The sequence below is a fragment of the Furipterus horrens genome, unplaced genomic scaffold, assembly GCF_987537825.1.
Source record: "Furipterus horrens unplaced genomic scaffold, mFurHor1.1.pri manual_scaffold_15, whole genome shotgun sequence".
Taxonomy (NCBI): domain Eukaryota; kingdom Metazoa; phylum Chordata; class Mammalia; order Chiroptera; family Furipteridae; genus Furipterus; species Furipterus horrens.
Window position 1 is genome coordinate 22,748,134 of NW_028327185.1, and position 26,258 is coordinate 22,774,391.

Sequence of the window (26,258 nt, forward strand, 5' to 3'; positions counted from 1 at the left end):
AGACAATAAAGCACAACCACTTGCAGCAACAGAACAGTAAGACTGCTAATTAACCTGGATATATCCCTACCTGTAGGTGGTAACAAAAAATCCCTAGAAGTCACAAAACTGAAGTACAAGTTCCACATATCAAGCGCCACCAAAATTCTCTCCAGGGCTAACAAGCAGCCAGTGTCCCAATCAGAGCTCTAGCAGAGCCCACAGCACTGCCCTGTACGCTGGCGTGCACAGCGCCCTCCTCTGAGGAGCTAGCCAAGCGCCGAGGCGGCCGGGGAGGCGGGCGCACAGAAGGAGGGGTGAGAAGAGCTGCAGGAGTGCTGGGAGGTTCCAGAAATCTTCCTCTCACAACCAGGACCGACACTCAGCAAGTGTAGTTATCCACCGATCAGCAGTTTGTGAAGGAACATAATTTATGCCAGATCGGAAATCATACGTAGATCAACCATTTCTAAGGAAACATTCTCATAGGTCTTCATGTTGCTTTTATTATTTATATAGCAATTTTAAAATTAAGCATAACTCTTCAAAAATATAGAAAACAAAAATATTAAAAATAGAAACAATATTTATAAGTCAAATATTTAAAACTTAGGAAATCAGTAAAATTCAAGTTATGAATTTAATGTAATTATGATTATCTAAAATTAAGTTCTGCTTGTAATATGACTTGGTTCTAAGTGCATGACACCAGTTCTAGAATTCAGCCTGTTTATACTACCATGTGCTGTGGGAAAAGTATAAACTGCTACTACTTTTCTCTATTCCAGAAATTTTTCAAATATGCAAAAAAGTAATAGATGAGACAATTTTAAATATCATGCAGATGAACATTCTATTTTAATCATAGTAACTACGGTAAAATGTATATACCGTGAGCACTTCAAAGCCATGATCTGAAGAGTATGTAAAAAATAAAAAGAAGTCCATTTAAAAGAAGCTAAAGAAAAATTTAAGTCAATAATAACAGTGGTAAGCTAACATAGAAAATGTTGTGAAGATACTGTCTGAATAAAGTTAGGAAAATAATGCTTTTTTTGAATGACTGCAAAGTCTTTGTAAATATCATTTTGCTATCAAGGCAGAATTTACAACTTAGGTTGGCCTCTGTGCTTACTATTTGGAGCCACCAGAATTTTAAACACAAATGCAACTGCAGTTGCTGACAGGGCACAGTGCTCCCACAGCTGTCCTTCTGATGCCCCCATACACTCATGCCACACTCAAGACAATCAAAAGCAAATTTCAAAACTAAAAAAGTTCTCAGATAATTTGAGAGCCTTTGTAGATTGACCTATAAATTCCAGCTTGAAAAACACTGAGTTAGAGCTAAACTAATGAGCTGCAATGTGGAAACAGGACAACAGCTGTCACGAAGGCATACACAGGTGCCACCTGTGCTGGAGCGTGTCGGTCCTAACCCTCTGTCCCTGACTGTCCTCTGCTTTACTCAGCTCACCTCTATGATCACACGGTATCGATTCTAGGTGCTAACTTCAAGTTCTTGTTCTAGAGTTACATTGTTCCTCACAAGGTAAAAGCATCACAAATGAAAGCAAGCGAACACAAACCTTTGACGTTTTCATGATATTTTTCAGATGATTAATGGCCAGAAGTCTCACAGGTGCAAGGGGATGATTCAGACTGAGCATCAAGGAGGTATCAGAATCTGCTAAAATCTATAGGATTCATCAGTTACCAAATGATTTCACCACTAAATATGAGCAGCATATGAGCAAGAATAAAAGCCTGAGAAACCACCTCAAATCGCCCAACACACTCAGTAACAACCGTCTAATTTCAGAAAACAAAAAGTAAAGCAAAATCGTTGTCTCCAACATGGTATAAGTTGTAACAGATGAAAAAATTTGTATTGTTAATGCTGTGATTTCCTGTGTACTTGTGTCTACAGGTAGGTTTAATTTAGTAATTCTATAAAGTAATTTTGTATACTTCATATACATGATTCCAAAGTGAAAAGCACTTGATGTAAATCACTATATTTGCACCTTTACAAAACTTAAATTTAAAAAAACTGTTCACTGAAAACAGAATGCAATTCCTCTAAAGGATACAATAGTGACACTCAAGTTAGTAATGACCTACGTACTTACGTAATCAGACTACGGAAATCTGTATACCAAGCTAAGACTTGGAAATGAAACACCACTGAAGATAGTCTCATTATGAAAGAAAAAAGTCAACAATCATACTTCTCTTCATAATATTTATTTTCAAGGCTAATTATAAGAATTGCTTAAGTGTCTGACTTCTAGTATAAAGATTAAGGTGAATCATCAGGAAATTTCTGACGTTCTAACATGATCATGAAATAAAAACGCACCTCCTTTTTTTCCAATCGAAGACTTAGGACAGCCACCAGTGGCTGCTGGCACTGCACTGGGAATTGTGGACAGAGGAGACGGTAAGGACACTACAAACTATTTTAATCATAGTAACTACGGTAAAATGTATATACCGTGAGCACTTCAAAGCCATGATCTGAAGAGTATGTAAAAAATAAAAGGAGTCCATTTAAAAGAAGCTAAAGAAAAATTTTAAGTCAATAATATCAGTGGTAAGCTAACATAGAAAATATTGTGAAGATACTGTCTGAATAACTAAAGTTAGGAAAATAATGCTCTCTTTGAATGACTGCAAAGTCTTTGTAAATATCATTTTGCTATCAAGGCAGAACCGGTGTGAGGCCACCTTTTGGTGACTCTGCTAATGAACATCATATATAGCATTTCCAAATGATACTTTTCCTGGAATAGTCACAATTATTTAAATTCCTGTACCTTTCTCCAGGTGTTCAATCCCTGCCTCAGGGCCTTACCTCGGGTTACTGGGCAAAATTGTGTAAAAATCTCATCTTTGCATAAAACACGCCAAGAGCCCTGGCCGGGGAGCTCAGTTGGTTAGAGCACCATCCCAGTGTGCCAAGGTTGTGGGTTCGATCCCAGGTCCAGACACATAGAAGAATCAACCAATGAATGCATCAATAAGTGGAACAACAAACTGATGTTTCTCTCTCTCTCTCCACCATTTCCCTTCTCTAATATCAATTTTCAAAAGATTAAAATACACACACACACACACTCCAAAGAGAGGAGTTAAAGTAGCAAATTCCCTCCCAGATTTCTTCAAATAACCACACAAATGTACCACAAATTGTCATAGCTCCTCTGAAGAAAAACTAACCTGATACTTTCCTCCACTTGTAGAAAGAGAGATAAATTGGTGGAAAAGCTCTTGTTTTTTTAGGTCTGTAATTTGCTTTAAGTGTTCTTCTAAGACAGCATCTAATGTTCTGGGGTATCTGGAAAGAAATTAAAGAGTTAATCTATATAGAAAATTATACAAAGTTATTAACGACACATACCCTACATGTATAAAAGACATAAATTTTAAAAAGTAGAGACTGAGACTAATATTTTAATAGAATATATAAAATCAAGTGATACTGATCAAATTTATTACTATAACTATTACAACAACGTCTCTAAAAAAATTATACTCTCCTCAGTTCCCACACAACCCCTAATTCCTCTTACATTTTAAACACATTTAAATCTTATACCTGTCTTTTCCTGAAGGGAAAGAATAGGACGGTCTCTTTACAATTCATTTACTACATTAAATTAAGACAAGACACACACACATCAACTAAACAAGAGTCACAAACACACACCACTTACTTGCTTTCTAAAAGTCTGATAAGTGGAAGAAACTGTTCATTAAGCAAAGATACTTTATTAGAATTGATTTCTTCCTGTGAATTATATGAAATATACTCTTCAAAAAGAAGGCTGCAAAACAAAAACAGTATCAACAGACATGAGAGTTACTGTTTATTGAGTACCTATCATGTTCTACATGGTTTAGGAAAATTATCGCTCTCCTATTCCTCCAAGGTAGAAAATTACACTAATTTTCCAGATGCAATGCTAGGGCTAAGAAGTCTTATAATCTGCCTGAGGTGAAACAAGACCAGAACAGCTGCTGCCCTGGGTGCTGACAATGCCAGGCAAAGAGGAGCAGAAATTTCAGCCCTGGCCTGATCCAAAGCCCAAGCTCTCAACTGTTTCACATGTACACTCCCCCTTTTCGTTCAGAAGCCACGCCTGAGAGCTGGAGCCACAAACGATGAGACGCCAGCACACAGGCACCCGCCCCACGTCACACAAGGGCAGACCCAGATCCAGAGAGCCAGGCTGAAGGACTTGCTACTGTAGCCCTCTGGAAATGACAGAGGCAAGTTCAAAGCCACACCTGACTGCAATGGCTGCATTCTCTGCACTCTATCATGTTGCCCTTTAAGCCAGAAAAGAAACTGGGAGACAAAACTGTTTTTACAGAAAAGGGAGAAGTAACTTTTACTTCATGCCGACCCTCAATATGAAGCTTCTAGTTGATATTTACTGAATACCAACTGTGATGTATTGTTTCAGGTATTTTGGTCCACTTCCTATCAGGAAACTGAACAGTCACAAATTACATGTAGCTATAACCCAAATTCAGCTTAAATATTCACTGTTCATGATCATGTATAAGTGCTAAAGAGAAGCAAGAGAAATTACTTTTTCTGTTGTCTCAACTATTGGACTAAGTACTTATAATTAATGAATTGATATGGACAAAGCAAGAAATACATTGTAATGGGATACTGAAAAACCCTAGATAGTATACTAAGCCACAGAATTACAAAACAAAAGCATGTTAAAATAACCACTTACCTAGCCAACAAATGGTCTAAGTTGTTCTTCAGTGAGATGTGTGTAAGTATAGCTTCCAAGTGTTTCCTGTAGATCTGACCATCCATCCCTTCAGTTTCTTCTTCTTCGTATATACAACAAATTAAAATCGATTGGGGAAATGATTTTTGCACGCTTACACTATTAAATTTACTTACAGCAGAAAACTTTCCTACAGGAGTAACTTTAAAACATATACACTAAAACCTGCTCTTTTTAAACCTCTTTTCAGAAGTGTATTTCATCTATTTATTCATGGATATTTTCCACAGCATTTCTGCATGTATTACCCTAATTTACCCTTTACCTGAAGTTCTCTGTATTTTTAAACACCAGTATGATCATGCCTACCTCACTAATAAAACCCAAGTCCCAAAACACAGTCTTCCCCCAGGTCACATTGTGAGTGGTTAGGACCCGAACTGAGGTCTCAGTAAACCACAACTGTGCCCCCTATCTATGGGGGCAGCATTCAAAGACCCCCAGTAGATTCCTGAAACCTTGGATGGTACTGAACACTACGTATATGTTTTTTCCTATACATACGTACCCATGACAAAGTTTAATTTATAAGTTAGGCACAGAAAGAGATCAACAACTAATAATAAAGCAATTATAACAATATATAGTTATATTGTGTAAATGTGGTCTCTTTCTCGCTCTCAAAAAATTTCTTTGTCCTGTACTCACTTTCCTTTTGTGACGATGTGAAATGATAACATGCCCTACTAAGTCAAGAATTTTACCTTTTCACTAAAGAAAAGCTTCCTTTTGGCACATCTGAATCCCCAGCATCACTGCTCTCCCGCTTGTGCGCATTGCTAAGTGAAGTAAGGGTGACTTGAACGCTAGTACTGTACTATTGAGACAGCTGACCCGATGACCAAGAAGTTACTAAGTGACTAATAGGCGGATTAGTTTACAGCGTGGAGACACTGGGCAAAGGAATGAATCAGGTCTAGAGAGGGACAGAGCAAGATTTCATCATGCTACTCAGAACCACACACAATTTAAAACTCATGAATTATTTCTGGAATTTTCTATTTAATATTTTTGAACTGTAGTTGAACACAAATAACTAAACTATGGAAAGCCAAAGGGGGGAAAATTGTGTCACTGGGAATAGGCTAAATGCTCGTCCTAATACCTGTAAACGTATGAGGTTACATTTGGTCCTGCCTTCAGAGACTAGGGCAACATCACTCATTACCCTCAGAATAGGGAAAATGAACTTCATTTACACAAGGCATGTTTCTGAAACATACTTAAACCAAGACTTGGTTAAGCAAATCTTATTTTCTAATAGACTGACATATATTTAGAGATGCCTTTCTTAGTCCAAGTAGCAACAGGTCAGAGTTGTTCTCCCTTTTCTTTATTTATTGAAGGATAAAATACATGTAATGCAAGTCAACATTTTTAAATTAATTTTGGGTTTAAAAAAATTTTGGGATTTTTATGCACGAGATTTTCTTGGTCTTGTACTTTCAATGACTCAAGGGAGAAAAACACTTTTGTAAGCAAGTGAATATTGTGAATGAAATCACTAAAATTCATTAAATACCTAAATAAAAACGGAAGCCTTGGCCGAGTGACTCAGCTGGTTAGTGTTGTCCCAACACCAAGATTGGGGGTCTGATCCCCGGTCGAGGCACATATACCAACCGATGACTGCACAAGTGGGACAACAAATCAATGCTTCTCTCTCTCTCTAAAAACTTAATTAATCAACTGAGAAGAGAAAGTTTTTGTTTTCAAGTAATTCCTTAGCCTTTCCTGTAGAGATTATTTAAGAACACACATTTTTTAAACAATAGAATTCTGAGCATATCAAGGATTCTCGCCAACCCTGCTCTTCCCTGCAAAGGTTTCTCACATAAGAAAAATAAACTAATTACACAAAAACAATAGGTTGGTAAAAACTTTAAATACCTTAGACATAAACATGGGTGTGGTTCCTATTTTAAGAGGATTAAATAGACAGCAAGTGTTTGGACAGAGTGTAAAACCACATACCTGTAACTTGATTAATGATGGAGACAACAAGATGGGGAAGCATGTAACGCAGAAGAGGACTGATGTCGTATGTTTCAGAAATCCCATGAAGTATTGTAATAAGATCAGGAACATTACACAAGTGTGGAAATGGCCTTTGAAGAAACAAGTACATAAGGTGTTGACTTTACAAGTTACACAATAAATGGCAATTTATCTTCAAAATATTATTCAAAACCATATCCTTCACATCTAATTATCACTTCTCAATTCAATTGTACATACTTCTTCCCAAGGCTCTCTGGCTTCTGTCTCTGCAGGAGCACTATCAGGCAGCCTAAGCCAGCCTTGACCAACGCAGGCGTTTTAGCCAGTGTTCTGATGACCTGTGAGGCCAGTGCGTTGACGATGGTATCTTCCATTGTCACTTTCACAGCAATCTGACATATTATCATATATGTTGCAGCTCTGTAATCTGGTAAAGATGACTTCAAGCCCTAATATTTTTTAAAATATAAGGAAAAATAATGAGCTGTATTATTTCATTCTATTAAAATGTCATTTTACCTCGACAAATTAGAAATGCTATAAGTTAAGAGATTAATACTATCTAACGCACACTCCTCAGAAGTTAAAAATCAAGATGCTGACTCCTTTCCCTGAGCAGACACAAAGAAGAGACAAGTCTGTTTGATGAGAGACAGGGATCTCAGAGGGTCTGCCACTCAGACATCCGTCACACGTGCTGAGCCACACATGCTGACGGGAGCCACTGAGCTCCTCTTTTGTATGCAAACTACCCCAATGCGAGGGAGACCTCAATCAGGAACGGTATGAGTGACGACAATGGCCATGACTGGGTCCCTGGAAGAATGTGAGAGCAGTGCCTCCGTGGGGGTGTCGGAAGGTGGCAGGCACCAAGGCAACGGGAAGAAGAAACACTGAGAAGTGGAAGTCGGTGCAAAAACAATGATGAGAATCTGTGCCTTAAAGATTCTCTAATCCACTTTCTATTGAGCAAGGCGACATGACTGCTACCAAGGGAGAGCTGGGAGAGAGGCCACCATGTGAGGATGGCCAGAAACTGGAGGGATGCTCCCACGAGGCAGGGAGCACCAAGGGAAGCGAGGAGAGGGGCCTGGATCCTCCCTCAGAGGCTCCAGAGGGAACCAACCCTGCCGGCACCTTCACTTCAGACTTTTGATCTCCAAAGTGTGAGAGAATTAATTTCTGTTGTTTTACGCCAAAAAACAAACAAACAAAAAACAAACATACATATCTGGGAGACAATGGCAGGGTCACATAGCCAACATTTATTCTTTAAGAAGCTCTAATTAAGATTCTACTCTGGTAAGTTTTTAAGATTAAAAAAGTCATACTTTTTTAAATCTAAAATTAAATCTCATCAACCATCTTAAATAAATGGTCCATTTTAGAACATTTATGTCTAAGTTAAACTTTTAAAAGCAAGAACATCCCTGCAAGTACAAAATAATCTCCACTTGAGCAGAGCCAACCTTCTGGACATAGGGAAGCAGCTTAGCAACCACACTGTCCGACACGTCCTCAGCAGCCACCAGAGCGGACACGATGGTAGACGCATAGAAGGTTAAGAGAACCCGCAGCCGAGCTGAACTCCCAGGATACTCAGCAAAAACCTGGAACAAAAACCAAACAAAACACATTTCAGAGTGAAAGGCCAATTAAGAGAGTATAAAAATATTAACAGTACTCCTCAATTACCTCAGACTGACATTTTAATTACCATTTGCAACATTAAATAGCACACAAATTCAATGGTTCAATTAAATATGGCAAGACCGAATGAACAATCTTCCAGATGTTTTTAGACTGCCTCTTTAAGTTTAAACAATCACTAAAAATAAAATTTGGCAAGAGTTAATTCATTTCTGTACAACAGGAAAACATCTTTTGTGATCAAAGACTGATCCTCTGCTCATGCTCCCCAACAGCCCATTTAACAAAAGGCACTTTCTTTTTCCAGGGCCAGTTACCAGGGAGCCTCGGTACGTTTTCTTCCTTTGGAGCAAGCCATCTTTTAATGGAATTACACACTCAAGAGACAATGCACTACCCACCTTCACAGATTTTGTTACCAGGCTACAGATGAAGTCCATGAACCCAAGGTCTTTGTAGCAGTGGGTGATCACGGTTCCCCTGGCTAAGGGCGCGCCAGATTGCTGTGGAACAGAAAGCACAGCCATTGACTGGTACCCACCACAGCAGCAGCTCACAACACAAAACAGCCTCTCCTGACAACTAGAGGCAGAGGTGAGGTCAACACCTAAAATTGCGCAAACCTTAGAAATTCAAGGGGATGTCAGCAACAAAGGTAGTGGCAGTCAGCGAAAAACGCCTACTTATCTATCATGCATAGCATCTTGATGTGTATTTAGCTGAATCCGAAATCTCTAGGTTCTTAGTAACTCTACTGGCTAGCTTTGGTTTTTGAGCCAATGTTGATATGGTTTTACCACTGCTTTACAATAACTCTAATAATAAATAACTCTAAGAAGCTGGCCACTTTATACTGCTATTCCCAGCACCTCCCATGTGCATGGTATATATTGCTGTGTCAAGGAGACTGTGAAGTAAATTTTAATAGGTGAGCGGGGTCTGGAACCTGAACCCAATATGACTAGAGAGCACAGGGTCGGTGCGCAAACCAGGGGAAAACGACCTTCGTATTAGCAGCGCGAGTGCTGAGTAGTCTGATAAGAAGCTTCATTAGAGGTTGGCCTTCACTTGTTGAACATTCTTCAGTTCAAGTGCTTTACATCCAAACTCTTAAATTCTCCCTAAAAATTCCCATTCCTTTCTTATTAATAATTCAGATCACCAACCTCAATGTCATAACCCATACAGTGAACTCTGCCCAGTCAAAGCATCTGTTAGCCTACTTTTGTCCCCATCTGCCCTCCTCCTAGCCAGAATTGCTACACCCAAAATTCAGTAAAATTCCTAACATACATCTACTCTCCTCTGTTGCATGTTCCAAGCAAAGTCAGTTGTTTAATTACAAAATTATGCCACCTGGACTTAGCCAAACCCATCCTATAAGGCAACCATTTTTTTATCCATCTGTAAATTAATTCCTAGCATCTTCCTTACAGCTTTAATAATTTCGTAAAGTCCTTCAAGTTGTCCTTACCCTTTTAATTTTTGTTAAGAATTGCCTGCTTTTCTTCACCTCCAACACTTTCTAAGCTCTTCAGTTCCAAAATTTAAAATACGAGACAGGATAAAATAGTGGAAAGATATAACCTTTAAAATCAGCTCTGAATCCCAATCCCAACTCTACCACTTTATAGTTATGGAAGCTCTGGCAAGTAATTTAATTCTCTGATCCTGTACTCAATGAAAAAATGGGAGTTTTGTGATGAAAACCCTACATATGTAAATTGCCTGGCTTAAAACCAGGTATAAATAAAAGCCAGTTTAAACTGGAAGTTAGGAAACAAAAGTGACGGAGGTAATATTGGGACTACCCTCGGAAGTACTGACTTTATTTTTTCCAAACCGTATTTCCTAATCAAAATCTGTAATGATTATAGATATGTCATTCAACAATCATACCTTAACTGGCAACAACCAGAACCATTTGTGCTTTGAATTATTAATTTTCAGAAGCTGTATAACCCGCACAAATATTCTTGTCTCGTGGTATGGTAGAACACAAGCAATGAGGCTATCCTGATTATAAAGATGGATGTGGAACCTGGGGAAAAAAGCAAACAATGCAAATTGACAGAATTTACAAGCATATGTTGGGCTGGCCAATAAGGCCATTACATTTTTTCCATACGATGGCTCTAGTAATGCTTAGTTGTCTTTAACTTCATTTGAAACAATTTTGTTAAGACTGCATTGTGACAGCTCTCATATCAGCTTGCCTTTTTCTAAAAACTTATCAAAATTGGTGAATTTTTGTGTAGCCATTTTAATATTGAAGATGGAAGATATGTGACACTTTTGGCATATTATGCTTTATTATTTCAAGAAAGGTCAAAATGCATCTGAAATGCAAAATAAGATTCGTGCAGTGTATGGAGAAGGTGCTCTGACTGATCGAATGTGTCAAAGGTGGTTTGCGAAGTTTCTTAGTACTACTGACATTCTGGCCTAATAATTCTTTGCTGTGGGGCTGCCTTATGCATTGAAAATGTTTAGCAGCACCCCTGGCTTCTGCCCACTAGAAGCCAATAGCGGGAGATAGCTGACATGCTCAAAATATCCAGATCATTGAAGTTATTGGTGAAAAAGAAAAATGTGTCTTTTATTTTACAGAAAAAAAGTAACAATATTTCCTTAAATGTCCAAATCATATTATTAGGGAGCTAAAACTACTTAGACCGAATAAGTAAAAACAACCACATTACTATAGGATATAGAGCAGTTAAACATAAGCCCTCTATTTTGTATTAAAGTACTCAACAGGGTACTGCCAATTCTTATGTGGTAATGTTTTTTGTATTCAGTACCAAAATTCATATCCCACTGACCTTCAACTTTGTTTTAACCTATTATTATATTAACATAACTGTGGGACCACTGCAGTCAACCCAGCAGAGGAGCACCTGGACCACGGGCAGCAATGCGCAGCTTCCCTTCATGCTCCAAAGTTCACCTGCCAAGTTTCCTAGCTTCCCTAATTATCCTCATTCTGAAACCAAAAGACGAATTAAAAAGAAATCCACGTTACTTTGAGAGAAAAAAACTTATCAAATTACAACCCTATATAATTAGACCATCAACTTCACAACTCTGTATTGGTCCCCCAACCCTAATTTAAAAAGAATGACAGATGTATTAATTCTATCACATACATGAAATCCTTTCTAGCCTTCAAGACCTAGCTCAAATGCCTCGTCTTCCAAGATGCTTTTCCTAATCCCCCAGCCTAGTGATCCCTCATACCTATCTTTCCCAGAGCATCACACCACTCTGCCTTTTTCAGTTTTGTATGTGGCTTTATACTTTGCACAAAGCTTTTCATTTTTCCTCTTCCTTTCTTCTTTTTTTGCTCAACTTGTTTCTGTACTGTCTGAATGTTTGAAACAGTCTACTTTTAAATTTTGGAGACATGAAAGGGGATCAAACAGAAGAGTAGGGAACAAGTTTTCTAAGTTCTCAGGGAGAGGAAGAAGGGAGTGTGATCGGCCTCACAGCTGAAGGAGGGGAGACTGAGAGCAGTGCCCGGTTACGGTTTTTAAAGAGGATTTATCGGGGTGTGCTGCAGTGTAGCCCACACGCTTGCAGAGCCCTCTTTTGGAAACTTCAAAAAAGACAGAGTTCTTTTTGTAAGTATTTTTTTTTTAAGTATTCAATTCCCTAAATACTATATACATCATTTTCATGGTTAAGAAAAAAAATAAATCAAAAATAGAGATAAAGATAAAATTATCCTTGACTACTGTCCAATCCAACCCCCATTCCCATTCCAGTTCAATACTTCTTTCTCTCAATCTCTGCCCCCATTTTTCTTCCCGTTTTGAAACATAAATAGTATCATTTTCCACATATTACCAGAACCTCTTATCACTACAAAAAGAACTTTTTTTTCACTTCACGATATAGAGCCATATACTGTGATGTCCCAGTTTAAACATCCCCTTATGTTTTTCCAATGTTTCACTATTACAATGGTGTAATGATATCCTTATAATAAAAACAATAAAAGATTACACTTAGTGAGGAATAATCTGCATACACTTTTACTGCAGCATTGATTTCCCAACAGTAACCAAGGGCAGCCTACTCATCACTGTACCGAACTTGATGTTACTTGACTAAGTACTGTAAATCCAGAACCAAGTGCAAAAAGTGCTCCTTCCATTAATTGGTCTGTGTGTGTGTGGGTGGGTGGGTGGGGGTGACATGCTAGAAAACAGGAAAATACTAGACTTGATTCTTTTTGGTCTCGTGAGTCTAATGTTCTCATGATCAGAAGACCCCAATAAAAACTACGGTTCTCAATGCTCACTTGCTTCCTGAAGGGAAGCCACTTTACCACCATGTCTGCAATAAATGCACTGGAGAGCTCTCTTCTCTTAGATCATATATATGGAAGGAGAAACGAAAATGTGTAAGCTGTGATGTGATGCTAACAAGTGAGGAAATAAAACTGATAAACTTACTGAGACAATCCCCAAAGTGGATGAAATATCAGACCTTGGAAACAAACTTGGATCTCAGCTTACTAGGTATGTGACTTAGGCACCTGAACCTCTCCAGGCCTCAGTTTCCACAATTACAAAACGGGGACAAGACAACACAGTATCTCCTCACAGCAACGTTCTGACTATTGAGATAATGCACGCACAGTGCTCGCCACGGGGCCTGGTGTGTAAATGTTCACTACACGTTAGCTGTGATGGTTCTTCTCAAGCATCAGTACTTTAGAGGATACTATTGCCCTCCTCCCAAACCACTGATTTTGTTATTTTGGCAACAAACAAGTTTAGTAATTCCCTTTGTCCCAAACATGCAGTGACAGCTGGTAACAGCAAAGTGACGCACACGCCCTAGGGCTACCAAGCTTGGGTCTTGAGCTCTCCTGCATTCCACTGTCAACAAAAACAAGCTTAGCCGCCGAAGGGCCCGCTTACGTCACCCTGCCTGGCGTCTTACCTCACCTCACTGCCAGATGGCACGTTCATCTCTTACTTACCTGATTTTTCAGTTTAAATGGATAAATGCTGACATTACTTAATTTTTTTTAAGATCGAAGTTGTTAGCCCACAGTTATTTCTGTAACCCCATCTGCTACCTGTGAATCAACCACTCCAGACACTTCTGTGCTGGCTTCAGCAGGAAGTAAGGCGACAGGTGAATGAGGAACAATGAAATGTTTTCATCCAGCTGCTTGTTCACGGCTTTGGTCTGAACGCTGCGCTCCAAGGTTTTGGCCAGCTGGCTGAACAGCGGTGCTTCAAACTGCTCAAAGGAAGGATCGATTCCAAGCAGCTCCTCCAGGCCAGTGCATCCTGGGAAAAGGCCAGTTCATTGAACAATTCTGTGCAAGAAAACTCTTCTTACCCCCTTTTTACAGTTTTACTCCCCCCCCCCCAAAAAAACTGAGTTCTTTTAGCATCTGTAATACAGCCCCAAACACAGATTTCTAATTTTCAACCAGAGAACAGTATTACACCAACTGGGAGAACAAAAAGTACTTCCTGGCAGGGTTCTTCCTTTTTTTTTTTAAATATCCCTAACAACACACAGGCCAGCCCTCTGGAACGACTGCTCCTCCTGAGCCGCGGCTGTTCTTCGTCTCTGCCACCAGCGTCTAACGATGTGACGGCCCCTAACCTTGCTCCCTCGTCTGTGACATGCAGACGCGGCTACTTACGCACGAGGCAGGCGTCTAGCACGCAGCTGCCATTCTCTTTCCCTAACAACGTAAATCAACCAGATGGAACTGCCCAGGGAGAAGGCAGGTCAGAAGAGAAAATAAGAAAGCACAGCAACATCCAGAAAACAGACTCTTCCACGGGCTTCCTAAAGGGGAGCTCACCAATGGCAAAGGCGGTGTCCCTGTCGATGGTGGCCGCTTCCTTGGGGTCGAACAACAGAGAGGCAACCTCATCTCTAGATAGGAGGCTGGGGTCGCTCTGAGGGAGGGCGAGTCGCTGGAGCTGCTGGGCCAAGGACGTCATCTCTCTCGCTAGAGGATTTCTGGCGCACGGGCTGGGAAACACGGACCGTGAGAAGTTCCGCGAAACTGTTAGTCAAGTTACCTCCCGCGTAAGTGCAAGCAGCTCCGCGCCGCACCGGCTGCCCGTGACACGTGGACTCGGCAGGTGCCCACACTCCAGTCACAGAGTCGTCTAGTCGCCTGCAGCCCCCGGGCCACGCCCGCGCCAAGGCCCCCGCAGCCCGGCACCGCAAAGCCGTACCCTGCTGTGGTACACCACCGACCCGCAGTCTCCACTCACCGGGGTGCTACTTCGGCAGGACGTCCTCACCGCATGGGGGGGCCGGACTGAGGACCCAAACTCCTCACAGCGAGTTCCACAAGAAGCCCTGGTCAACCTCGCCTGGAAACCTGGAGCACGCCTCGGAGCAGCTTCCGGTTCCAGGCACTACGGCGAGCGAAAGAGTACAAGCTTGCTGGAAAAGCGAAACCATGGCTCCGCCTTCCTGCGGCGAAGCCCCGCCTTTATGGGCCGGACTTCCGGCTCCAGATCCCACCCTGTGGGCGTCTAAAGGTCCGGATACGTTCCGCCGCGGGCGTCAGTCACTAAACGTGCGTTCAGGAGCTGGGCCGCTCTGCTGCCGCGGGTGTCGCCGCCGGGGGTGGCCGTCCCGCCTCTCTGAGGAGGGAACATTCAAGCTGAGACCTGAATGAGAGGTCTTGGAGAAAGAGATCATTCCAGACGGGACTCCTCTCCAATCACCACAGGCTCTTTTCTGCCCATCAGATACAGCAAGCTTGTATTTTCTTCACAGCACTTATCAGAGCCTGAAACGATCTGATTGGTTCACCCGGTTCTTGCAGCCCCTCACTAGACGACTATCCGCAGGGAGGCTGGCAGGACACCTGCCCGAGCTTCGTGGACCGGGTAGGAGTGCAAATGGAAACTTGCCTACTGTCGGTCTGAATACTTAAGTTATAAATCAGCCTACTGCACCGTTCACTTGGAAATGTTATATCCTCCAACTCGGGCACGTAAACAAAATAAAAATTCTTCATATGGATGAAAGACAGCAAAATGTGAAAGATGAGAGCGCTTAATTATTACTGTACCCGTCTGGGTAAAATATTGGTTGGCTGATGATCTTGGATGAGTAATAAAGACATAAAGAGCTAATATGTTCCCTGTATATTTGGCCCATAAGAATTTGCCTTCACTTCTGGAAAAATACCAGTTATGTTGTTTAACCCAGATGTTCACAAATAGTATTCTACCGACAAAAATGATCAAGAAAGACTAAAAAATAAAATTTTATTATATTCAAAATATACAAAATTTGAATATATTCACAAAATACAAAGGAAAAATTTAATAGATTATATTCATTTTCACTTGTTCTCACAAGACATTTTCTAAGAAGACAAAATGCACATAAATTTTAAATAAAAATAATGACAAACTTGAAATAAAATTAAAGCTAAAGTTTAAACATTTGGTAACTATTATTACCTTCTTAAATATTTTCATAAAAAGAAATTATTTGCGAGTTTACCATTCAGCGTCTAATGAGTTGTCCATGCAAAGAATCAGTATTCCCTTTTACGTTACATCTATGTCTACCTATATACAAATAAGAGTCACAAATTGTAAGTGATACTCAGCAACCACAACCCGTTGTTGAGAATAGTGCACTAACTCATGAGGACACCCAGAACCATAAACTGGGAAACAAAAGGAAACAAGAAACGGCATGTTTGAAACTACTTTAAAGTAATACTTCATATGCAAACCCTATTACGTTCGTGCAGTCTGAAAGGAGAGTGTGGCAGTTCACTGAGCTGCCTTTTCTCCTCTGGAGGCACTTCTGCCTGCAAAGCCTCCCTGTGCCCCGCCCCTGGGTCCGGAGCAGTACCGTCCACCGGCCGTAGGGCCTTCACACAGGATGGTCCAAGTGGGGGTGCTGAAGACAGGACTTCCTCATGCTCACGGCTGTGCCCTACTGCAAAGTGACGTGCCTGGGATGTGGTCGACACTGTTATCTCTTTCCTGTTCAAGAAATGTATATCAGAATGCAAGCAAATGAAAGTAGCATTGTCACAGGGATAACTGAGTTATTCCAATGATAATAAAAGTAAGTTATTCAGAAACTTCAGAATTGTATTATTAGTAGATTATTTGCATCACATATGACAGCTGATGGCATACCATCTACTTAAAATATATCTATTGAGGAGAAACAGAATAAGATGCATATAATTAACAATGTAAAGTCAATATGAAATCTACATTTTAGTCAAGTGCCGACAAATATATGACTAGTTCAATGACTGAGAAATCAAGTAGCTGTTTCTCCATATTGTGTCCCTCAGTTATTTATGTTATTATGAATGTTATAATTTATGGTCTTATTGTTGCTGGCGGAAGTGGAGCTCTTTCATGGCGTCAGAAGGAACGCATTCCTGAGGCCCACATATGGGAGGATGTGGCCTGGAAAGGTTTATTTGGGTGGAACTAGAAGGCTGCCCCCAGGTTCTTACTGTCTCCTCTCCAACTGTTCCACCATGGGAAAAGTGCAGCCTTGTCTTCATCAGGCCCAGAAATTGGGGCAGTGTCCAGATACTTTGCACCATTGATTCTGTCCCCAGCTGCCCCCAGGCTGGTGCTGTGCCCAGGCCCACACCGAGGGCCCAGGTCGCTGCTAGGGCCACATGGCTGCTACAGAGAGGGGACAAGCAAATGGGGCAGGCACGTGTTACTAGAAAGAGAGAGAGAGAGAGCTTTGTGAAGCTTGGGTTATATTATCTTGGGCTTGGGAAAGACCAGGCGCCCTTTCAAATTAACCAATCAAATTCCCAATCATTCACAGGCTGCCAATCTATTTTCCAGACCTTCCACAGTTCTGTGTTCCTTATCTGATGCTTTTCCCAGGCTAGACTCCACCCATTATGGTGTCCACCTTAGTTCATACAGGCATGCCTCAGAGTGGAAGCGCCTCCCCCAAGCCATCTTGGCTTCTGTTGCATATGTGCTTACTCTGTCTTCTGTAATGATCCTTCCTGCCCTCTTAAGTGGATTAGGTCATGAGGGCAGAAGATGCCCTAGGGGACATATGAAACTGTAACTTCCTAGTGAAACAGGCTGATGCTCCCTAAATGATTATGCTTAATAATGTCTGATTCCCTTTGCTCCCTTCCTTTATTTATATATAGCTACCTAGGCTAACATTATCACTAAAAATTACAGCTATCTTTCTTGTTATTTTGCAATAACTGGTAGCTGGGAGTTGAAAAAGATTATTTGGAACTTCGCCTGAGTGAATGCCTGCTGTCCCTTTGGGAGCCAGCAGATGCCATCCAAGCATTTCCTGATCCTAAGGGCACCCAGCAGTATCCCCGAGACCTTATTGGAGCTGCAGTTTTCAAATTTTTAAAATTCAAAAACTGTGTGCAATTATGTAAAAATTGGATCATTAAGTTGTCCATATATTATAAAATGTGATAAAACTCATGCTTTTAAAAAACTTATTTTTAGCTTTTATTTATTTTTAGAGAGAGGGAAAGGGAGGGAGAGAAACATCAATGTGTGGTTGCCTCTTGTGCACCCCCAACCAGGGACAGTCCACAACCCTGGCATGTGCCCTGATCAGGAATCGAACCAGCAGGCCTTTGGTTCGTAGGCCAGCACTCATTCCACTGAGCCACACCAGCCACAGCAAAATAACACCTTTAAGTGTTATTTAGAGAACCAAAGGACTTTAAAATGTTCAGATTTTCTTAGCTAATGAGGCTCATTCAGAGTCATCTGTTTAATAAATACACTAAATTGTAGGTGTGAGTAGCCTGAATCCCTTCCCCATCCACTCCATTCTGAGTTAATTTCCATTGAATATTTGCTGCTGGGGGGAATTTTGTGTCGATTAGGGTAATGATGAAGTAGAGAGCTGGGAAAGCCAGAAATACAATATTAATAGAAATATAATGGCAAAGAATCATCAGAAAATCCAGGAAAGTTTTTTTGGGGGGGAGGGGGGGTAAGCACAGGAATTGGCTCTTTACAAGTATGATTTGAAGAAGAACTTGGGGTAGAGAAAGGGATAAATTGAAGTCCCTATGTATGATATTAGACAGATAGAAAGTAGATAGAAAAAAATAAAAGTTTTTCCTTTGTGTGACATTTGGATTCTCCCTTTGATATTTTTAAGACTTGTATGAAGATTTCAACTTACTTTAAGTTCTATTTGGGAGCCAGGCTAATGCTTCTTGTATAACTCTATGCTATAGCTACTTTAAAGACTCAGTAGGCAAGTCTAGTGTTATGTGGGTTATTTAAGTATTATAAACAAAAGAGACAGAAATACCATTATATACCTATATACCTAAGAAAGTCAAGAATTCAGTTCTGAAAAACAACTGCATATAGTGTGAATTATAGGAAACTAGACAGGTGCAAGTATATAGACACACATACTTTCATGTGGCATCAATAACATTTCATCTGTAATTGTGGGAAAACAAAAGATAAAGTCCAATTTCCACTACATACACAAAGCACTTGAGAGAAAACTTAAATTTATAACCTCTGTGGAGAAACTGTAAAGCCTTATGGAAAATTAAAATGAGAGATCTGAATGAGTGGAGAAGATCAATAGATATATATGCTCCTGGATAGGAAGAAAAAAAATATTTATATGCCATCCTTAGGTTAATTTACATATTTAATTTATTCTTTTAAAAATCCCAGAATGGCCCTCCCTGGCTGGTGCAGCTCAGTCGATTGAGTGCTGGCCTGTGAACTGAAAGTTTGCCAGTTCAATTCCCAGTCAGGGCACATGCCTGGGGTGCGGGCTAGGTCCTCAGTTGGGAGACATGTGAGAGGGAACCGACTGATGTATCTCTTGCACATTGATGTTTTTCTCCCTTTCTTTCTCCCTCCCTTCCCCTCTTAAAATAAATAAACAAATAAAATCTTCATTAAAATCCCAGAATAGTTTAATTTGATTAAATGTTTGATAAAATGATTATAAAAGAACAAGTATAACAGAATACATTTTAAAAATTCTCAGAGGGATGCATGGTAAATGTATAATAGGGGAGATTAACATTATCAGATATTAAAAATAAATGACAAAGCAGTTAAAGGTAAAAGAGTATAGGTACAAAAATAGCCCCAATCCCAAAGAGCTAATCCAGAAACAGACCCCAATAAGTGAGTATTTAAGCTAGTACAAGGAACTATAGAAAACAATCAGGGAAGAAAATATCTACTAATCAATGTTGGGGTAAGTAATTGGAATGGCATTTTTAAAAATCAAAATAGATACTCACCTTAATCCATACTCAAGAATGGATTCCAGAGTACACACAGAAATTATAGTTCTGACCAGAAGGGAATAGCAGAGACCATGTTTACACTGCCACTGGAAACAATCAAAACATGGATAAAATATATGAAACAATAGTTTTCAGGACACTGCATCAAGTTCCCAGTGATCCCAGGGTGACGTGATGTCCATTAGTGCCTGGGAGAGTCTCCTGGCCTTAGCCCAAGGAGAAGAAACCCAGCAGAGCACAGTAGACACTGAGGTGAAGAAGTGGAGCTAAGAGTCCAGGAGAATAATATGGTAGCCAGAGTTGCAAGAAAGAGAACAAAAGAAGAGACAGCTCTGAGGATCTGGAAGGGTCTCCCTGGAGTATTGGTCAGCCGTGCTTGTGAGGGAACTCCCTAAAGCTGAGGAAAGAACCATCTGCAAAGATTAGAGGGAATAACACCTGCATTCCCACGGGGTGGGAGCCTGTTCCCATCTTGCCTCAGAAGTGGGGACTAACTGGCCCTCACTGAGCACAACTCCAGTCCCTGACCCATCTCAACAGCTGGATAAGAAAGACAAAACTCTCCAAGTGACCTAACCACACTCCAGAGCAAAGTTCAACAGTGTCTGAAGATAATACCGGAATATCCAGCCCCCACCCCCACCCCCCACCAAGGTAGAGTTCACAATGCCTGGCATCCAATGAAAAACCATGAGACATGCAAAGAAGGAATTAAATACAAAACATCATGAGAAGAAATGCCAGTTGAAATGGATCCAGAACTAATACAGATGTTAGAATCAGCAACAAGGACAACAAACAATTGTTCTAATTATTCAGCATATATTCAAAAGTTAATAGATTTTTTTTTTAACGACTCACATTGAACTACTAAAGAGAAAAACTACTGTGTGTGAGATGAAAAATAAATTGCATGGATTGATGGCTAAGCAGCTACCACAGAGGAAAAGATCAGTAAACTGGAAGGCACAGCAACAAAAACTCCAGAGAAAAGAGGATTTTAAAAAATGATCGAGACATCACGAAGCCATGGGACAACTTCATGTGGACTAGTGTGTTTGTAATTTGAGTCCCCTAAAGAAGAGTCAGACAGAACATATTGGAAGAAAAACAGTGAATCGATAGATCTAGAAAACTGAATACACACTCCCACAAGAAACAGGAGGAAAACAACACCAAGTTTCATCATAATCACAATGCTAAAATACATACAAGAACTGAAATAGAAGGGAAAAACACAGGAAATCATAAAATTGCACGTTTATTAATTTTGGGGAAAAGTCTCAGAAAAAAATTATTGAGGAAAAGATCAGCAGCTCTAAGTACATATAAATCACAAATTCAAGTACAATACTTTCTGTCTTTTAAAGTCATGAATAAACAAACTGGAAAGACAACAGTGAAAAACAATAAATATAGAATATAAAAGAATGTTACATATGTGTATATGTATGCAAATAATACTTGTCTCAGAATGAGAAAAACACTAAGATTCCAATAGATAAATATCTAAAAATAACCAAATATGCAAAATACAAGTTTTAAATTTATAGGAAAATGTTCAACTCTATTAGAAAGCAAACAAGTATAGATTAGAATAATGTGCCTTATACCTATTAAATTAGCAATATTTTTAAAAAGTAATATTGTTTAATCCTAGAGAAAGCAGGTTTTAGTTCACATTTTCATGCATTACCAATGATACTACAAAGTGTCACCCTTTCATAAACAATTCGGAAATATATATCAGGAACCCAAAACGTGTTCCTACCTATTAGTAATTCCATTTCTTGAAGTCTCTGCCAACCCAACATGCCACAGCCATAAGTAGACTGTTATGACTTTGTTATGTGGAATGGTAGATTTTAAAAATAAAGTTATATATAATTAAATATAACTACAATTAATATAAGTACATATTTTCAAATATAAACGTAAAAACTATAGTTCGATAGTTTTACACAAAAATAATTAAAGATCTTTTTCTAATTTATCACTGCCTACCAAACATTTTTACACGGTGTCATTTCTCCATTTTAAATCAGACTCTGAAATTTAAACTTTAATAAATATAGTTAACATTTTTCTCCATGAGTAACTCCATGTAGCTTATTAAAAATAATATATCAACAACAATTTAAATACCAATGCACATTTGAGTCATGCTATTTTAAAGGCTTTTGCTTAGCCTGGAACAAAGAGCATCCTTTGAAGAAGACTTCAGTTCTGGGAGTCAGGTTTCTACAAGAGGAGCGGCAGAATGAATTTGCTCTGTTTAATACACTTATGAGACACTGTAATTTCTCATGGTGGATCTCAGAGGACCTTTCTTTCAAAGCCTTTATACTGGTAAAAATATAAAGCTACAAGTAGAATTGCAGACATTAAAAAATGTAAGGCTTTGGATGGAAGAGTGATAGACATATTTATGTAAAAGGCGGTTATTATTTTGAACTATCAGAAAGATAAAGGAGGAATCCATCCCATTAAAAGCTCCAACACTAGCCAGGTCCAAATTATTTGAACATTTTGAAGTTAGAAAGATGATGGTATACTTTAAAAAATTAATTGGGTGGCCACTATCAACATGAGTCCTACTGTACTTCCCACGCATTGTTAGTCTTGTGTTTTCATTGAATGTTCTTCCAAACATTGCAAGAGATCTCAGAATTTTTAGGGAGCCATGGCTATTATACAAGAAATATACCCAAGACTATAAATAGTACAGAATAAAATCTTTCTGATACCTCTTTCTTCCAATAATAAGGATTTTGGGATCACTGTGCCCTAATCATGATTTGTTAGTGGTCTGCATACTTTCTAAGTGCAGCTTATTCGACAGTGCTTTGTTGGAACTTATGCTGAGATCACCAATAAAATGTGTTTCCAAGTAATATCAGATTTGCTCTTCTTATTCATATCAATTCAATGAACACTAACTACGTCTCTCCACAGTACGCCTGGCACTTTGATATATGAAGGGAATGGGACTGACCCCAGTGCCTCTATTTAGCCAGAAAGAGGCCCCAGCACAGTCTAGTTAGAAAGCAGCCATTTAACAGCACATCTGCCATTCGGTTAGCAGGGCAGATACCAGAGGGCACAAGGGGTCGGCTTCTCCTGGGGAGTTCATCTTTACAGAGAAGGTGACATTTGAGCTGTGTCTTGAAAGATTGAATAGAAACAACTGAGGGGATAACATGCTAGGGGACAAGTCATTCCGGGCAGTAGTTGGCCTCTGAAAAGGCATGGTGACATGAGCAGAGTGTTCGGGTACTGCTGGTCTGATGTGACAGGGACATGGGCTGTGCTAGAAGGCACAGGCAGGAAGGAGGTGGCAGCTGGAGATCAAGGTCAGGTCTGAGCCAACTCTTCTGTAAAGCAGAGTAGTTGAGGGTGACAGCTCTGGCCAGGAGTGGAGGTCAGGTCAAAGCAGCCAGGCTGGTGGCAGAGACCAGAAGTTGACACAGGGGTTATGTTAGCATTTTAATAAATTTCCCTACAAGTGCCATTTAGAAATTATATCTTCCATTCTTATATTGGACTGAAAGTTTAAAAGGTTAAGGCTTTAAAGCTGCACACAGATTTTATGAAATAAAAATGGCTACCAGAAAGAAAAGCATCCAACAAAAGCTAACAGTAATTAAGAAGTTAGCAGGGGGAAGCTCACTAGAGCCTTCAGTCTAGGAGGTGGCTCCCAGACAGCATTGAAATGACACTGTAACTCTTAATGGAACAACTGAGTGCTGAAGCCAGAAGGGCACATCAATCAAACGAACCTTCCCTGGTGAATTTTCCATCGTTCTGTCAGAATCTTTTTTTCTCTCCTGGGGCTAACTGAAAGTTTTTTAGCATTAGCATAATATCTATGTATCCAATTTGACAGAAAGAAGACATCAACTGAGGTACTTTCATCAGAATAATTATTATCAATAGTTATGGAGTCCCTGTCAAATGCCAGATTTTAAATACTGAGCTTTTGTCCTTGCAGCATTGAAGGGTTATGTATGTTAAGTCTGCTTGTTCTTTTTTTTGTGTGTGTGTGTGCTATGCTTTCTCCTTTTTAGTTAAAATCACTGAAAATAGCAACATTTGTCTTTCTTCACCTCCGATAAGATTGACGGCTCTCATATCTCTAACTGATGTCCCACCGACTCTGGAACACTCAGCAGAAACTCAGGACTGTGCATTAGAGTTTTCCAAAGAGGTGAGGAAGGACACAGAAAAGTCCATTATGATGCCAGACATTTATGTCTTTAGGTAAAGCAATTATGTTCCACATAATTCCACGAAGGGTCCTTAGCAATCACACAATCCAACTCTTCATTTTATAGATTAAGAAAGTTTCAATAAGATTCCATTTTCACTGATCAGCTTGGTGGAATATAAAAAGACACATGATACTCGATGCTGGTGCAGGTGTGCTGGCTGGGGAAACATCACATGGCATCGTTTTGGAGGGCAGTTTGGCTCCTCATACAAATTTAAAATACATATACCTTTTTACTCAGCAATTTCATTTTTAAAAAGTGATCCTAAAGAAACCTAATACATATACATAAAGATCTATGTACCTATATGTTAGGTGCAGATTTTTATTTTTTAAGTATATTTTATTGATTATGCTATTACAGTTGTCCCAATTTTTTCCCTTTGCCTTCCTCTAACTGGTACCCTCCTTCCCTCTAGCAGTCCCCCCACTCTTAGTTCATGGCCATGGGTCGTGGATGTAAGTTCTTTGGCTTCTCAATTTCCTTTACTATTCTTAACACACCCCTGTCTGTTTTGTACCTACCAATTATGCTTCTTAGTCCCTGCACCATTTCCCCCTGTTCTCTCTCTTCCCCCTCCCCACTGATAACACTCCATATGGTATTGATATCTATGATTCTGATCCTGTTCTAGTTGTTTGCTTAATTTGTTTTTGTTTTTTAGATTCAGTTTTTGATAGTTGTGAATTTGTTGGCATTTTAATGCTCATAGTTTTAATCTTCTTTTTCTTAAATAAGTCCCTTTAACATTTCATGTAATAATGGCTTGGTGATAATGAACTCCTTTAGTTGTTCCTTGTCTGGAAAGCACATTATCTGCCCTTCCATTCTAAATGATAGCTTTGCTGGATAGAATAATCTTGACTGTAGGTCTTTGCTTTTCATCACTTTGAAGACTTCTTGCCAGTCCCTTCTTGCCTGCAAAGTTTCTTTTGAGAAATCAGCAGACAGTCTTATGGAAACTCATTTGTAGGTGACTCTCTTCTTTTCCCTTGCTGCTTTTAAGATTCTCTCTTTATCTTGAACCTTTGGCATTTTAATTATGATGTGTCTTGGTGTGGTTCTCTTTGGGTCCAACTTGTTTGGGACTCTCCGTGCTTCCTGGACTTGTATGTCTATTTCCTTTGCCAAATTAGAGAAGTTTTTATCCATTATTTTTCAAATGAGTTTTCAATTTCTTGCTTTTTCTCTTTTCCTTCTGGCACCCCTATGACTCAGATGTTGGCACTTCTGGAGATTTCCCAGAGTCTTCTTATTCTCTCCTCATTTTTTTGAATTCTTGTTTCCTCATTCTGTACTGGTTGACTGTTTATTTCTTCCTTACATTCCAATTCATTGATTTGAACCCCAGCTTTCAGGTCTGGTGCTCCCCAGGCGCTTCTCGCCTCCCCTTAAATACGGGTGTCTGTGCTTACCGCCGTCCCACTGCCGTCGCCACTGCTGCTGCTGCTGCTGCTGCCAGCACAGCTTGACCTCTCTGCCCCAGCTTCGCCCCTCCTACCTGTCTGGACGAGCACCACTTCTTTATAACTTCATACATTGGACTTCCATTTATTTTCTGGAACTTCTGGTTATTTATGGTTTTGTGGTAGTTGTATTCCTTCTTATTTGTGGAGTGAGACAGAGTGTGTCAGTCTAGGCCTCCATCTTGGCCGGAAGTCTCCTGTGTGTGGTCGTCTTCCCAGCTTTTATTTGCCACGTGAATGTGGGACTGTTCATTCCACCAGCCACTGCCGTACCACCTCCACATTTTGTCTTCTCTCCCTTGGCTCCCTGGCTCCCGGCTCCACTCCTCCTACCTGTCTGGATGAATATTTCTTTAAATCCTTAGATTCTGGACTTCCATGAAGTTCAATTTTCTGGCAGTTGTTTTTTGTTTTGAGATTAGTTGTGACTTTTCTTATGGTTGTGCGAGAAGGTGAAGCATGTCTACCTATGCCTCCATCTTGGCCTAGTTGCAGATTTTTAGATGGTGAAAAACTGGGGTCAATCTAAATATCCTTTGGTAATGGGAATTGTTAACTAAATGAGGGTATCGCTGTACCATGAAATATTAATATAAAACTGAAGTTGGAAAGAACATTCATGATAAATGGAAAAAAGCAAGTTATAGGACAATATATAAAATTTGATCCTATTTTTATTAAAAATATATATTTAAATGCTTATAGGAAAATATATAGTGATACACACCGAATTTCTAATAATATTTTTATTTTTCAATTACAGTTGACATCCAATATTATATTA

The 26,258-nt window shown here is 39.7% G+C and overlaps 1 protein-coding gene across 1 annotated transcript in view; it reads right to left on the reverse strand.

Annotated features, from left to right (window-relative positions):
* HEATR1 (HEAT repeat containing 1) overlaps positions 1-14,817 on the reverse strand; it is a 46,217-nt gene extending 31,400 nt beyond the window's left edge. The window contains exons 1-12 of the mRNA XM_090263347.1: positions 14,708-14,817; positions 14,287-14,459; positions 13,540-13,756; positions 10,347-10,488; positions 8,849-8,950; positions 8,267-8,407; positions 7,035-7,246; positions 6,771-6,904; positions 4,737-4,839; positions 3,699-3,809; positions 3,202-3,319; positions 1,569-1,676 (exon numbers count right to left, since the gene is read on the reverse strand). Coding sequence (XP_090119473.1) covers positions 1,569-1,676; positions 3,202-3,319; positions 3,699-3,809; positions 4,737-4,839; positions 6,771-6,904; positions 7,035-7,246; positions 8,267-8,407; positions 8,849-8,950; positions 10,347-10,488; positions 13,540-13,756; positions 14,287-14,428 — 1,530 coding nt within the window. The 5' untranslated portion in view covers positions 14,429-14,459; positions 14,708-14,817. The remainder of the gene's footprint in view (positions 1-1,568; positions 1,677-3,201; positions 3,320-3,698; positions 3,810-4,736; positions 4,840-6,770; positions 6,905-7,034; positions 7,247-8,266; positions 8,408-8,848; positions 8,951-10,346; positions 10,489-13,539; positions 13,757-14,286; positions 14,460-14,707) is intronic.
* Positions 14,818-26,258: the final 11,441 nt, after the last annotated feature.